This window comes from Stegastes partitus, unplaced genomic scaffold (assembly GCF_000690725.1).
Source record: "Stegastes partitus isolate 25-593 unplaced genomic scaffold, Stegastes_partitus-1.0.2 Scaffold6, whole genome shotgun sequence".
NCBI classification, from domain to species: Eukaryota; Metazoa; Chordata; class Actinopteri; family Pomacentridae; genus Stegastes; species Stegastes partitus.
In genome coordinates, this window is record NW_007577737.1 from 1232196 (window position 1) to 1248788 (window position 16593).

At 43.0% G+C, this 16593-nt stretch overlaps 2 protein-coding genes across 3 annotated transcripts in view; one reads left to right on the forward strand and one right to left on the reverse strand.

Moving 5' to 3' along the window:
• cdcp1b (CUB domain containing protein 1b) overlaps positions 1–9293 on the reverse strand; it is an 18364-nt gene extending 9071 nt beyond the window's left edge. The window contains exons 1-6 of the mRNA XM_008280902.1: positions 9115–9293; positions 5802–6020; positions 3356–3691; positions 2391–2603; positions 1617–1967; positions 186–401 (exon numbers count right to left, since the gene is read on the reverse strand). Coding sequence (XP_008279124.1) covers positions 186–401; positions 1617–1967; positions 2391–2603; positions 3356–3691; positions 5802–6020; positions 9115–9172 — 1393 coding nt within the window. The 5' untranslated portion in view covers positions 9173–9293. The remainder of the gene's footprint in view (positions 1–185; positions 402–1616; positions 1968–2390; positions 2604–3355; positions 3692–5801; positions 6021–9114) is intronic.
• Positions 1–15737, forward strand: part of ssr2 (signal sequence receptor, beta) — a 19387-nt gene extending 3650 nt beyond the window's left edge. Inside the window, exons 1-6 of one of the 2 annotated variants that reach the window (XM_008280880.1) lie at positions 12263–12326; positions 12819–12982; positions 13845–13943; positions 14309–14417; positions 14507–14584; positions 15174–15737. In XM_008280880.1, coding sequence (XP_008279102.1) covers positions 12819–12982; positions 13845–13943; positions 14309–14417; positions 14507–14584; positions 15174–15284 — 561 coding nt within the window. In that variant the 5' untranslated portion in view covers positions 12263–12326 and the 3' untranslated portion in view covers positions 15285–15737. Of the gene's footprint in view, positions 1–12262; positions 12327–12818; positions 12983–13844; positions 13944–14308; positions 14418–14506; positions 14585–15173 lie in introns of those variants that run through there. The other variant, XM_008280888.1, reaches the window with a different exon arrangement.
• Positions 15738–16593: the final 856 nt, after the last annotated feature.

A 16593-nucleotide genomic window follows, 5' to 3' on the forward strand; every position in this document is an offset into this window, starting at 1 on the left:
GGGACGTGAACAGGCGACCTTCTAGCTGTGAGGCGACGGTACTAACCACCGAGCCACCGTGCAGCCCTCAAACACATCATAAATGCTCAAAATTGCTCTAAAAATAAAAACAGACAGGTCTTGCAGTGGTGCTGAGGACCACTTTAGGAACACTTTCACAGGTTAAACATGTCATATTTTCACACCGATCTCTCTGTTGATCTCCACGCTGAAGACGTCCTGAGGCCGAGGGCAGGTGAACTCCACTGAGGTGTTGCGAGTATCAGTCAGCTGCAGATATCTTGGGTTGCATTTCTGGTTGGGCGGCGGGTCCACGCAAACGCTGCAGTCCGGATCCTCCCCAACCCGGCTGATGGTGATGATTGTGTCGGGGTCGGGGGTCACTGACATCATCCTGGCACCTGGAGTGGAAAGTTGCATAACATATTTCTTTAATACTAGACAACACTATAAAACATACAGCAAATGCAACAGTAAGGAAATACTTTTACGGATGCAAAATTCCATGTGACCAGATTTGTTACACAGTTTTTAGCCAAACTAGCTAAAAAATGTTGATCATCATCTCATATCTGCGACACTAAACACATTTCTGTCACTACCAGCAGTGCTTTAAACAAACACTCGTGTAAGAACACATCACACAATCCGTGGCTAAACTAAGAAGATTAAACTCATACCTGCTGAGTCCGTTAGCATGCTATACTCAGTGTTAGCTGCTGTAACTATACACCAGAAGTGAGCGATTTCACTTAAATGTCAAATGATTCATAGCTGTGTCACCTTACAGTAGCTGCATTATGTCTAAGTTGAACCGCAGAGTATTTTCTCTGATGTAGAATTAAAAACTAACAGTTCAGCTATATTAAAAACACAGGCCAATGCTACAGAAGTCCTGGAGATGTTCTGCCTTTCGTTAGACACTATTTTCTCCAGTACATGTTGCCCTTCTCTTCAAAACACCCCCAAACAGGTTCTGCTGGATTCGAGTCGGGCGACACACTAGACCAGGTCACAGTTTGACCTTTTCCTTCTTTAGAAACTTTCAAGTCGTTTTGCACGTTCAATCGTTTTCAGTCAAATTCCTTTCCTGCCAAACTTCTGCAGCCCGGGAATCATCCTGTCAGACAGTATTTTGGTAAATAAACAGGTGTTAAATATCATCTCTCCAAGACCTTTTGGACACTCGCAGCCCATATCATCAGTTTCATCTCCTCCTCCACCCAGCAATCACCACACCTGGCTATAAAAGCAACCAGCAAGCTTTCAGTCGGGGCTGGTTGGGCTTTAGAGAGTGAACAGTCCGTCTGTTACATCCAGCTGACCCTAGAGGCTGGGTCGTACCATTCAGTCAGACTTATTTACAGTCTTTTTTTATGCTGCACATGTCCAATCAAACTAAAAGTAATGACATTTAAGGTTCAGGGATGTAGCTGTGTCTGTAGAAGACATATGTGCACTATGAGGAATATTCTTATTTAAAAAGGGGTAACATCTGTTTATTAGTGATGTGAGTTTATCTTTTGTTTGATAAATGTTTTAATCCTGCAGAATTCACACATGCATGTATGCATTCATACATGTTTCTCTAAGAAAACATAGGAACCGGTTCTTGCCTCTCGGTGCTGCTTTGAAGTTAAATGCCGTCGGGTCCAGATCTCCTCCTTTGGGCACCTCAGCGGTCACGGTCGCCGGTCCGGGCAGATTCAAATGAGACACGGCGCCGCCTCTGCAGTAGCTATTGGCTTTGATTGTTCCATCGCCTTTAGTCGTACTCACTGAGTACCGATAGCCGTCCTGGCAATCTTCCGCCGCAGAAACATCCTTCAGCCCGCCAGAGGGAAAGTCCAGCGTTAACACCGTCCTCTCTGGGACGCTGATGTCCCACGTCAGAGACCTTCTGAAGTCCTTGAACAGCTCCGGATCAACTTGTGCTGCAGCAGGACTGCAGGAGCTCTGAGTGCACGCTGAGAAAAGAAAGTAATGAACGTTCGAGCACCACAGAGAGCCAAGAAAAGAGCTCTGACCTCCAGCATCAGGGCTACGGAGGACGAAAAATCAGTCATTCATCCAAGAGACTATGTGAAGGAAGCAGTTTAACTAAATAAATCTAATTAATACATGCTATTAAATAAATAAAACCAGAAATATCAGAATAAAAAGTTTTAGAAATACACAAAAATAAAAACAATAGATCATTAATTACTACATTTCAACTTGCATTCAGTTTTTATTTCTAAAAATTTCTATTATTAACAGCTTATATTAAAACTGATTAGTTATTGGAATATTTATGTGTTCATTTATGTCTGTCAACATTTATCTATTTCACCATTTACTGATGAACACAGTTAAATTAGAAAACGTACAGGTAAATTAAACTCTCTCACCTATTTTCTTCTCCATCTTCACGCTGAACGTGTCCTCTGGTTTCAGGCAGCTGAACTCCAGTGAACTCTCACCGTTGGCCAGAGACTTTTCTTCGGCGCTGCAGGAGCGAGTTGAGCCGTCAACGGTGCAAACTTCACACTCTGGCGAAGCCGCGTCTCGGCTGAGGACCACCATCGTGCCGGGATCCACCGTCACCACCATTGTTCGGCCCTCTAGAGAGAATAAAACACAGAGTGAGGCAGGAGCAGGTTGGAATTCACCAGCTGGTAGGAAACCAACCGTTAAGTTTGTATGGAGGCTTTCAAAGGGTCTTATTCAATAGAGTGCACCAATAAAACCTGAAAAAAAATATTTGCTTTCTTGCTGAGAGTTGAATCAAAAGCTTAATTTTAAAACACATTTGTGCAGTTTGGAGAGAAATGTTATGGTTTTTTGTTATTATTTATTATTTTTTTATTATTATTTTTAATTATTTATTTATTTTTATTTATTTATTTTTTAACATTTATTTTCCATTTTTATTTTTTGTAATGGCGCTTTTAAAGCAAAGGAAACATTCTAAAAATATATATAAAAATGAAACAATAAAAAATTCAAATAAAAAAAAATAATTAAAAAATACATTAATTAAAATTTAATACAAAATGTATATTATTATTTATTTGTCTTTATATTTCTACTTTTATTAGACTTTCTTTTATGATTAATTTTTGATTTATATTGCCACACTAACTATTTTTTATTTGATTTATTCCTCTTTTTATTTCCACTTTTATTTTACTATTCTTTTATTGATTTATTTTTGAAATTCGGCGCTCTCGCTACTTCACAGGTTTGTGCGGCTCATCCCGTTTTAATTTGCTGATTAGTATTCACTCAGTGAACACTTCAGAACTCGGCTGGTTTGAATTCAGCAACATTCTTACTTTGAACCCTTTTTTAGAGTCAGTATTCAGGTTCTTACTCTGTGGTGTGGCCTGAAACAACATCGGCACCACCTGAGCGTTTGGTGGAACTCGCAGAGATACGGCGGTCTCACTCGGCAGATCCAACCGAGTCACAGAACCGCCTCGACAGTACTGGGTCGAGCTTTGGGCGTCGGTCTTGGAAGCAACCACCGAATACTGAAATCCGTCGGGGCACTGCTGCGACGTCTCTGTCAGTCCGTCCCCGGTGACGTCCAGACCCACGACCGTCTTCTCGGGCGCCTTCAGCTCAAAGGTGAAGGTTCTGCTGAGCTCGGTCAGGATGGATGGCTGGCTTTGTAGTACTGAGGGGCTGCAGGCATCCTTGGTGCATTCTGGATTTGAAATAGAGGCAAAGGGAGATGAAATGATTGGATTAACATGTTAACCTTTGGTGCTCATCTATTGATTAAGCCTTGATCTGATATGAATGATAAATAACCAACTTCAGACCCAGACGGAAGGAAATATAATAACTGAGCTCAAACTAACAGATAATAATGGGGGTTCACATGTGTTAAAGTTTCATATTTTTGTCTTAGGCATTGCTACAAAACAGAAGAGTAGCACATCCAGTGTAGAAGTAAATGGGAAAGAGAAAATGTTTTGTGCTGCTTAAAATGTGGAAGTAAGTTGCGAACACAGTATTTCAGCTGTGTTGAGTTTCTGCAAGGTGGAAGTCCAAAATTCTCTGTTTTTAGTCGATACCAGCTCCTGATGTCTGGTTCTGTAGCTCATAAATGCTCCAACACTTTCACCAGCTAGTTTCTGTGTCAGTCTGCTCTGTGCTGTGGAGAAAATGGTGCAAAGAGGGAACTTAGAGCTTTTTTTTTTTTTAGCTGATAACAGCTGCAGCAACAACCGATATCAGTAAAGCTAGACGAATACTCGATGAGCTGAATAAAAGGGGAGAGGAGCTGCAGACTCAGGTAATAATTTTCTTTGTTATTTCTCATATTGTTTTTCAAGAATATGGATTAAAACAGCTAAACTCTAGAGTGTAATCTTTCAGAATTAGTCAGAAACGTGACAGTAACGAGGAGGTTTGTTTTGCATCATGATAGACTTAAATCAGGACGTCCTGTTATGAATCAAAAACAGTTCTAAAATGCAAGTTGAGCCGACTTCCAGGACGTCACCCAGCTGACTACTGGAAGCTACTGATGGATGCTCGAGCAACATAAGACAAATGACAGTCAGAGCGAACATCATAGCTGCTAACTGAGCTAATCGGCTGTAGCTCAAAAGAAGCACTGACTTGTACTGGAAGGGTACCGATAAGAGTCCAGATACTGATGGTCCAAATAAGCTCGCTATGCACCACTCGGTGAGGAAGGACTATAATCTACATGTAGAAACACAAAAATGAAGTAAAACATTTTTTATTTGGTGTATAAAACGACCAGTCTTTGTACATTTCAGAGCAGATGTGTTTTTCGGCAGCAGATCCTAAAAGCTCCAGTTAAAAGCAACTCGACTTCCCTTTCAGGTTCTTGATGATGTTTCACCTCTTGTTCAAGGGTTTCTTTAGTTCTGACCGATGATATGGAGTCCCAGATGTCATGTCTGTGAAGATTCTCAGTCATCCAGGTGGTGGTTGTTCTCAAAGATTCATCGTAGCAACTGGACTTGCAGGTTGCATAACGAGGGGGAGAAGCAACAAACCCCCAATTAAAACCCAAACTCAGGTGTTCCCAACTAGTCAGTCAGAGCTGATGAAGCCTCTTGGATGAGAGGTGGAACGTCTTCAAGGAACTCAAGCAGGTCCAGTTGCTACCATTAATCTACGAGAAGTCCTAGATACCTATTCTCATGCCTAAATCACAAGACTAATGAACCAACAACAACTTACACACCAATGATTGTGAAAATTCCAGCTAAGAGATGATTCAAAGTGTTGAGTATGGTGAAATTTTCTGGTGATACATCTCCAGACCTGGTTCGTGGTTTTGTAAACCAGCTGCTCTGTTTAGAAATGGTTTCCTTCATTCCTTTCTCAAACCATCTGTCTTCTCCATCCAGAACGTGGACATTTCTGTCCTCAGAAGAGCCCTTCAGATACAGATGGACTGCTGCTCTTCTGTGGTGAACCTGAGTCATCCCTCATCTGCAGTTTCACAATCATTCACACCTTGATAAATCCAGAGCTATTAACGGTGATTTGATGAATTATATTTCTGGGGCTCCACATCAGTCAGTTAGAGCCGAAAAAGCCTCTCGGATTAAGGTTAAAGGTACTTAAGAACAAACCTTGAAGTGAAGCTCTTTGGATTATCAAGAGCTGGATGACTGAGAACCTAAACATGGCATCCAGTAAGAATCCAGCTCCTGAAAAACTCTGTTGAAACTTTGCCACATTTAAACTAGACAGTAACTCATAAACATACCAATAATCAGTCCTGTATTTACTGTATTTACATATCATGGAGCCGCCGGTAAACTCACCGATCATGCTGGTAATCGTCACCGTGTACGACTGACCAATAGGCTGCGAGCAGTTCAGCAGCAGCTTGACTTCCTGTTCAGGTACCAGAGAGAGAGATGGCTGGCAGGACGTCTGGGTGTCGTTCACCCCGCCGACCGTGCACACCGGACACTGATCCGACGACCCGGACACCGTCACGGTCCGGTCTTTGTCCGGTCGCACCGCCGTCTGCAGGATTTCTGAGGAGACACATCAAACATGGTTGCTAAGGAGATAAGCAAATACACGGCTCCAGTTACATCAGTTCCATTGTCCATACATCCATTCCATCAGCTCCACGACTACTGGACAGGGAGTCTGCATGTTCTCCCCGTGCAGCGTGGGTTCTCTCCGGGTTCTCCAGCTTCCTCCCACAGTCCAGCAACATGCTGAGGTTAATTGGTGATCCATCGTACACACTCATGTTCACCGGATAAATCTAATCGATCTACATCATCTGTTCCCTCCAGAGCCACCATTACATCAAAATCCATCCTTTTTAATCTATTTATTATGAACAGATACCTTCCAACCTTCCAACCTATTGACACACTTCAGAAACGAGCCCAGATTGCTGTCGACACTCGTGTCAACACGGCGGCTCCAGACACACCCATCGCCGTGGAGCACCGACCACAACGTATTAATTGTCATCATGAGTCACCCGCTGAGGGAAGCGAACCAGTTTTACGAAGCACATGGATCTTCTGGGACTCTCCCACGGTCAATTCAACTCCTGCCATTGGTGAACTTTACACTTTGGAAACCACAGATGAAACAGGTGTCGCTGCCTTTTCTGTAACTTCACACAGCGGCAGCCATGGAGCGACTCGGGTTCAGTTTGTTTCAGTCACAGATGTGGATTCAGTCACGTCTACGGGAGCACTTTGAGGACAAACGTTGGACGTATCATATATGTTACATGTTGTTGATTTTGCCATACACTTACTGAGCACTTGATTAGAAACCTGACTGATATCAGGTCCCTTTACTCTGAAACAGCTCCAGTTTTTAGGGTCGTGGACAGCACCAGATGTTGGAAATGCTCCACTGGGCTTCATGCTGACATCATCTCTACAGAAATGTTCATAGAGCAAATTTCCAACATTTGTAAGATGTTCTACTGGCTGTGCATCATCATGTTTATGAAGTAACTCTGGGAGGACTTTAGCTCTGTGATCTGGTGCGTCGTCATGCTGGAATTAGCCAGGACAAGATCTGTGTCATGAAGGGATGCACGTGAACCAGCATCAGCTCTTGGACAGGCTGTGGCATTCAGATCATGATTTATTAGGACTGACGGGCTCAAAGTGAGCTAAGAAGACATGGATCAGAGCGTTATGCAACAAGCACAAGACATGACGAGTCAACAGATTCATGCTGCTGTTGCTAAATTCTGACTTTATCATTTCTACGCTGCGTCAGAAAAATCAGGATTCATGAGATCTGGCGACACCTCTAGCTGTCCTGTTCGATGAGTGTGTGCCTTCTGTGTCATTAGACTTCTGTTAAAGTGAAACCCCTCGTGGTCCTCTTCTTCTGAGATGCTTCTGTGCTCACAGCGGTTACAGAAAGTGATTATCTGAGCTGGAACTGGCCTCTCTGACCCTCCTCATCAGCAGCAAGACGCTTCTGGCTGCAGAACTGCCCGCCACTGGGCGCTAAACTCAGGAGACGTTACAGATCCCGGGAGAGCAGCATCATGGTCACGGTTTTTCCCATTAACTGAACATTAACGAACATTAGCTCAAGCTCCTGACCTGGGCTGCACTGCTGCCACGTGATTGGCTGATTGAGTAATTGCATGAATAAACAAGTGTGCAGGTGTTGCTAACGAATTGCTCAATGAGTGCATATGCTACACATAACGAACACTATCCTGACAACAAATGACCACCACAGAATATTATCAAGATGACGACACACCAGGGGAATAAAAGGTCAGATGTCTCCCAACATATCATTAAAACATAAACGAAGCGCTGCGGTGCAACCTACAAATTATATCCTCCAGACGTATGGGAACATGTTTGATTGGCCCAGAGCACCAGCATCACTTCTGTATTTGCTTCAACGACTAAAACAAGCAAAAATCTCACTAAAATCATGACTCATCTCACACATGCTCATAAACAAACTGGAAACAGTCAGTCAGCGACACAGACAAACATTTACTGCCCTGCTCTTCATATTTCCCATATTCTTCTTCTTCTCATCTCTCTTCTTTAAATCTTTTATTTATGCTTTATATAAAACCCTGCTCGTCCCATTTTCTACTTTATCGCCGCAATACATCAGTTCACATGAACTTTAAAAAAAAAAACTGCCCCAGTTAGTCACATACTCTTCTATTCTGAATGAAACACATGAAACGTTGGTCTGGTTCAGCTCCACAGTTTGCAATAATTACCCAGAAACCCACACAATCTGAGATTTAAATAAAAAGTAAAGCCATAAAACACACTCATGGGACTCCTCTCTAAACTAAAGGACACTCTCAAAGCTGCCAAACAGCTCCTTCGGTGTTGAATGAAAACACTCTGAGGCTGTGAACATGAAACAGAAAGAAGGAATCCTCAGTGTGAACCTGCAAGAACCTGAAAGCAGCAACAAAGCAGCAGTTGGACAGAATGTAGGCTTCAGTGAACAGTGGAGGATGGTCCAAACACATATCTGTGTGCAAAACAGATTCAGTTTCCGCAAACATCATTAAAAAAGGCTTTTAAAATCCGCAGAGCTGCTGCTGATGGGTCCCCAGGAATGAATTAAAGTCAGTGGAAGAGAGAAGAAAGCAAAAAGCAGCTTAAGCATGAAATATGGTTTTTTTTTAAAAACAGCCACCAGATTCATAGCTGAGCAGCAGATTGCTGGTCAATCATTAATGGAGCTGTGATGAATTCATGCCTCCAGGAAGCTCCATAAATGCCTCATAAACCTTTTGAACATGGAGGTCCAGAAGTCAGGCTGAGAGTTACAGCTCCAGCCTCCATCTGTCAGTTCACTCCATCATGCATAATGCTGCCTTAATGTCCTCTATTACCTCCAATTTATTGACTCAGTTTCAAGCACAGCTCGTTTCATGCACAAGGAGCTCATCTTTACGCGTCCTGAGCCCAACGCGCCTTTATATCTGACCCAATTGGCACAAACGCACGACATGAAGCCACGGTTTCATCCGTTCCGTCGTGTTTTAGGACATTTTTAAACACTGAAAACCACGAAACGAAACCACAACTGAACTCCAACAAACAAACAAACAAACAAATGTTCCGTGGTGACAGCTGGTTTCCTCACCTGATGAGTCCAGAGCTGCCCACAGCAGGAGGAGCGCGCAGGTCGCACACAGACGCATGTTCCCGATTTTAAAAAAAGATTTCCCTGCTATTAAAAGACGTAAAAACTTGATCTCGCTGTTTCTCTCTCAGACACACAGCTGCATTTTCGCCCACGTTACGACAGCAACGGCTCTGACAGCCACTTCCTGCTCTGCGTTACCTGTGCGCGGCGGCGCGCGGAGGGCGTGGACCGCGCCGGCCAACGACACGGTTACCTGTCCCGACTTGACGGCAGGATCTGGGCCCTGCCGCTGTACCTTTGAGCCGAAACTCGTCAATTACGCGCTGCGGTCCTTATGCGGCTGCCCGTCACTGTGTGGCACAATGGCTGCCCTATTTATACGCAGCCAAACATGCCAAAGATTGTTGGCACCGGCGCTGCGTTTCCCCAAAACGAAGCAGAGAAGGGGTGTGGAGAGGCTGCTCAGAGGAGACGTTATAGTGAGATAGGGATGGCTTTTTAATATAATGACAAAGGGAATCATGTTATAGAGGTACACAGTAGGAATTAAACAGGTTCAGTGAGTTTAAAGACAGATTTACGCACATTGTAGGTGACAGTTCATTCAAATGAGCAAAAAATGTTTGGATGTTTAGATTCAAAGATCAGGTTTGTCCTGGTCACCTGCATTTTCTTCACAGTAATGATGATGAAAACGTGGTTAACTGTGTGTGTGAGGCTGGTAGCAGCTCTGTGGATAACACTCCCAGAGTCACCAGGCTTCCTCCTGCCTCCACATGTCTCAGGACTTAAAGACATTCCTGCTCAGAAACATACCTGAGGGCACAAGCACACTGAGGAGCTACACGTCTGTATGCTGAACATGTTCACCTCTGAACCAAAAACTCAACCTCAAACCAAAAACCTGCTCAGTTTGATACTTTTCTTATCTGGAGCTCATCTTAAATGGCAAAACACAACAATACAGACACAAGAATAAAGGCTGAAAAACAGGTAAAAAAAAGTTCCCCCAACTTTCCTTTCTTTGTATTTCAGTCCCCAACACACACACCTATACATTGAACCATGGAGGCGCCGCTCAGGGTTTTTGTTGAACCAGTCTGGCAGCATGCAGAGTGGGTGTTGTGGAGAACTCAGACGGATTCAGTGTCTCCTAACAAGGGAGCTCAGTGAAGAGTCAGCAGCTGTCAGAGTTCCCTCCCTGCAGAGTAACTGTGGAGCCGAGGAGCCAAACACGTGCAGCAGTCGGATCCACGGCTCAACTTTCTCTTTGTGAACGACACAGATCAGCAGCCTCTCTGTTCATGTGGACGCAGTGGGCTCTTTATGATCAGTAATAATGTGTCAGAGTAAAGATTGGGCATCAAAAGTATCCAAGTATTTTATTCTGGCATCATCCTTTGAGTTTTCTTTCTGCACTGTAAAAAATAAAAATAAAAAATCTGTACAATCATATTTTTTTTATTATTATTATTATCTATAAATGAAAATATAAAAATACAGATTGTTGATGTGGAGTTTTGGCCTGTTCCATTTGCAGTAACCATAGAAATGTAAACTTTTTTTCTGTGATTTTTAATGCTTATTATCAATAATCTCACAAAATGGAGAAAATCAGTAAAATAAAAGCTGAAAAAAAAAATTCCCTATTTTTTGTACTCAATATATTTATTTTTTCTTTCAAACTTGTAAAATAATATTTTTAGCCAAATAAAGTATTGCAAACAAATATTTTACAGTCAAATATTGAGCTGAATTATTAATTAAAATACAGATTTTGATATACGTAAATTAATACTTTTTAAAAGCTCTTGTCTGTAATTCAACAACACGATGTAAATCTGTGGTGGTTGTCGAATAAAATAACAGAAAAAAGTTTTAAATTTTGACTGTAAACAAACAAACAAAAAACAGGCCACAATGCTGCATAATGTCCCCTAAAGAAATGTGTATTTTATATATAATAATTCATTCTTTTATAATATGTGACCCAAAAAATTATATGATTTAATTGTATTTAAATCAGGTAAAGATATTATCAGGTAATTTGCCTGTTATTGTCAATGTTTTTAAAGTATTTTACAATTTTTAACACGTTTTATATAACTATAAAGGGCCAAATGCTCAGTTTTTAGTGGATTTTAAACACGAGTTAAACTATATCCAGACGACCTTTTTAAATAAAAACACAATGAGGCGTACAGCTACAGTCGGACCTCCCTGATGACTCGTTGCAGTACAGCTCGAGTTACTGGTTGTTATCTGGGCAGCAGGTCCGGTTTTAGATAAAAGTCTGAACCGGCCACGTGAGGGCAGCAGGAGCATCAAATGAGATGGAGAATAATAAGGCACAACTTTTCATTTTGAACCAGGTACTATTGATGACATTTTGGAAACAAATAACTTTGCTGGCAGTCAGACGAACATCCTCATTTGGACAGTCTGGCTGTGGTGCTGCATTTATCTTCTCTGTGACCTCGGAGTCAACGCTCATCAGGGTCAGAACCAACTTCTGAACACAGAATATTTCATTTAAGAGGAAGAAATCTTCATCTCTGAATGAATCGTGATGGCGTCATATTGTTTGTCTTGTGGATTAAAAACTGTAAAACCTCCTTCTGTTTAATTTCTGCATGTGATATCTGCAGTTTTAATTTTGCAAACAAATGTCCAAAACTGACAAAAACTCTGATCAGTCACATTTTGATCTAAAAGTCCAAAATTATAACTTTTTACAAGTTTGTGCCTCTCGTGTCTTCTACACTCAGGTCACACAGGATGAAATAAAACCTTTTTTCAAATTCTCAAAGTCTTTTTTTTTTTAAATACATGAAAACTAGAGATATTTAACCCATTTCTTCATTTAATTCCAACTAAAGTCACCAGAAAATGACAACACTCGTGTTTTTGTTTTTTGTTTTTTGTATATAAAAACAAGCAAATTAGGACTGAAATCAGAGAAATTCAGAGTTTCATTATATATATTCAGACTGTTGCAGCCTCTACTTTCCACGCCACTGCAGTCCTCCTCCTACACAGCAGGGGGCACTGCAGTCCTCCTTCTCCTCCGACACAGCAGGGGGCGCTGCAGTCTGACGCCGTCCGTCACTTCACTTCGATACACGTCATGCAAACAGCAGCTTTAAGCTTCTGCGCATGCGCCGGTCCTGTCCCTTCAGTTCCTGCTGGTCGAGGAAGACTGTTGAAAGGTAAGCGCTGCTGTCTCTCCTGATTCTGTAAACTGGTGTTCTGTTCTGATGTAGTATTTAGGAGCGACTACAGCAGTACTACTACCACAGTACTCTGTTCACGGTACATTCAGGTAGTAAACGCTGTTCTTTACTGTAGTCGTGTCGCTCTGCTGGGACTCGTCTGGTCCACGTAAGCGTCTCAGACCGTCGGTGTTGAGCTCTGACTGGTTCACATCATCTGTTCGGGGCTTCAGCTTTGTGAAGCCCTGCTGGTGTGTTTACAGGTGTGTGTACAGGTAGCTCCAGTCTCATGTCGTTGTATATGATGTAATAATTAAAGTCCAGAGAACATCTTCTCCACAGAACCATATGTACGTGGACACTGCAGTATTCCCACCCTGTGCCATCCAGACCGAACCTGAACACGTCCACATGGTTTAAACCCCTCTGAACCTGTGTCATCTTCTCACCAGGAGTTTATCATCTCGCTGCTCTCTGTCTCCTCTGCAGATGACCAAGATGTTGCAGGTAGTATTTGTGGTTCTGGCTCTGCTCGGTCTGGGCTCAGGAGAGGAGGGAGCCCGACTGCTGGCCTCCAAGTCTCTGCTGAACCGCTACGCTGTGGAAGGCCGGGACCTGACCCTCCAGTACAGCATCTACAACGTGGGCTCCAGGTTAGACGTCTTAGACTTATATATATGTATAGACATGTAGGAACTATAAGGACACCGTGAGCTGTGAATGTCCTCACATCTGTCTTCTGCTGATCTGATCATATATAGGGGTTTGAAAAAGTTTAAGCACCCCCGACAATTTCCATTATTTCCATTAATAAATCATTAACTGTTTGAATCAGCAACTTCATTTCTGATCTATCAAATAACTTATTTATTGGACTAACAGAAGATGTGCATCAAAACAAAATCAGACGGGGAAAAAATGTGGGCACCCCAACAGAAAAAAATCACATAAATATTAAGAAGTGCTTCCTTTTGCAAAAATAACAGCTTCTATATGCTTCCTGTAGCCTCTAACAAGCATCTGGATTGTGGATGGAGGTGTTTTGGACCCTTCCTCCTTACAAAACATCTCCAGTTCAGGTTTGATGGTTGCCGAGCATGGACAACCGGCTTTATTAATGGAACTAATGGAAATTGTCAGACGTGCCCAAAATTTTTCATACCACTGTATAATAGGATTTCCTATTTATTAAAGAATACAAAACAAGCCTTCGTCACATAATTATACGATATCACACGGTCACTTCTCCAGCTTCAGATAGGTGTTTATTTTTTACCATACAAGCTCATTTCTCTGCCTGTTTTTCTCATTAAGCAACCGTCTGGAGTCTTAACTATGTCAACGTAGCTGCTTATCTGTACCACACAGTGAGAGCACATGCTGTACTCCTGAGCTTTATTACTGTGTGTATTCAAGCTGTACAGAAAGCCACAGAAACCCAAAGCCCGTCCTGATTTTTTAAAGGTCAGCTGCGTATTGTGTCACTAACTGTCTTCATCCTGTGTGTCTCCACAGCGCCGCTCTGGAGGTGGAGCTCTCAGACGATTCGTTTCCTCCTGAAGACTTTGGAATCGTTTCAGGAATGTTAAACGTCAAGTGGGACAGAATCGCTCCGTATCCTCCAACCAAGATGTCTTCTCATTAATTACCCTTAAGTTTGTAGTGACCTCGCATGGCCTGACAGCTCATCACACACACCTGTTCAGGTTGTGTTCAGGCTCCAGACACTTTTTTGCACATTTATTTAATGTGATAAACGGCACCGTAGAGTCAGAAAGTGAAATCAGACCACATACTGGGATGTGAACAGAGCAACATGTTAGCACACTGTCACACACTAAGCACACGGTCTAAGATGTCACAACAGACTACAGAGCAGCTCAGATTGTAGGAGGTTATTATATTTTTGAGTTCAAATGTGCATGCATGGGCTCTTCATGTTGTCCCCAAGTTGTCCCCTTTAACTCCAGAACCCTCAGAGCCAGCAACGTGTCCCACACGGTGGTGCTGCGTCCCCTGAAGGCCGGCTACTTTAACTTCACATCAGCGTCCATCAGCTACCTGGCTCAGGAAGGAGGACAAGTTGTGGTAAGAACAGTCGATCGTCTGCGTAAATCAAAGCAGTTGACGTCGTCTCGTGACGTGTTGGAAGCTGAAGGGTTCTTGTCGTCCTGCAGGTGGGCTACACCAGCGCTCCTGGTCAGGGAGGCATCCTGGCTCAGAGGGAGTTCGACCGGCGCTTCTCCCCACATTATGTGAGTGTTATGATCAGAAGGGAGCTGCTGTGTGCTTATTGCAGCTCCTGAGTGAGTGGACTAACCCACAGGGATTGAAGCAGAGGGCTGCAGGGTGGCTCGGTGGTTAGCACCGTCACCTCACAGCTAGAAGGCATCCCGGTGAGGACACATGGGATCATTCTGCGTGGAGTCTCCATGTTCTCCCCGTGCAGCGTGGGTTCTCTCCGGGTTCTCCGGCTTCCTCCCACAGTCCACAAACATGCTGAGGTTAATTGGTGATTCTAAATTGTCCGTAGGTGTGAATGTGAGTGTGCTTGGTTGTCTGTCTCTAAGTGTAGCCCTGTGATAGACTGGTTACCTGTCCAGGTGAACCTGCCTTCACCCTGAGTCAGCTGGAATAGACTCCAACTCCCCACGACCCTAGTGAGGAATAGTGTGTAGAGATGATGGATGTTTCATATGATCTAGTGTGATTCTTGACTTGTGATTTTACTATTTGCCTCCCTTGGAGTTTATGACATGGCAGCGATGTTCCTAAAGACCCTGTTGTTCTTGTCTGAACCGTCTCTTGGTACCTCCCTCACCGTCCCATGTCTTCCTTTTCTAGCTGGACTGGGCTGCTTTTGGTGTCATGACCCTGCCATCCATCGGCATCCCGCTGCTCCTCTGGTACTCCAGTAAGAGGAAGTACGACTCGCCAAAGGCCAAGAAAAATTAAGAAGCACCGCTGGCTTCGGGAGGAGGGGTTGGGAGAGAGGTGGTGAGGTTTAGTGGGTACAGGATCTCTGGAAAGCCTAATAACCCATATTGGGGGAGAGAGTTGGAAGAAACACAGTGACCAAGGAACTTGATTGTGAATCGACTGAAGCAGCAGTGACAGCTCTGAAGCAGGACGTGGACATGGAATCAACGATACCAGAACACCAGCACATCCATTAGATCTGTCTGTTCCCATAAAGACGTGATGCCTGACTGCACTGCTGGTTATTCCTTTTAGTCATTTGCAGATAGATTCAGATGGTGACAAAACAATTACACTTATTTCACAAATAGTTTGGATTTTTTTTTTTTTTTAATGTAATGAACTGGATTCAGATGTTCAGTTTATAGCCAGTTGTTGAACTTGACAATGGAGAAATAAAAGAAAAAAAGGTGGGCTGTTTTTAACCTGTGGCTGATTGGTTTCTGATGTTTTATTTTGCTCATGTTTTAGTTTGTGTACGTGACAGATAAAGAAACAGAGACTGGTTCCACTTTTCCACCAAAAAGAACCAAGTGCCAGTTCCAGGGCTTAGTTGGTTCCAATCTGGCACCTCAAAGAACCTGATTACTTTTCCATCAGCAAGGAGCAGAAGTTTTTTTTTTTTTAACAACTTTATTTACCAATGAATGTGTACAGAGAATTAAACAAACAACATACACAATTTGACAGACGTGTGCTGTGATAGATGATAGATGCGTTTTGACAAGTTCAAGTTCTATGGTAATTAAAAGACAAACAATATTTTTTTTAAAAACAAAAAACTATTCAGCTGTGACAGTAAAGATACACTCAGATCTCCCTCTGTAAGCCAAGCTGGGATCAGCGGCGGCTTGGCGCATGCGCGATTTATTTGAGGGTCTCTTCTGATCCGACTGCGGCTGCGCAGGATTCCAGCCTGCCTGGGACTAGCTCCGGGACAGCGAAAGAGCTCACGGCGGCTCCCGCTGCCCAGAGGGCAGTAACGGCACAACGATATGTGCATTTCCGTCAGTCTCCAAGACACCAAAAAAAGTAGCTAGTCGCTTTTGGGGGAAAAATAGTCTCTAGATTTAGCGAGAAAGTCTCCCAAGTTGCTGGCCGCCGTCACAGATGCAAACCGGGACACTCACATCTCCGAAGTCGTCGGAGCAACATTTTAAGCAGGCTTTATCTCGAAAAATGACCACATATTTGACGTCTATACCACTACTTTCTCGCCTAAAATAATCTTAAAACTACACTTTGTGTCACAATAACAATAGTATTTACAGAAAAACTTGTGTTA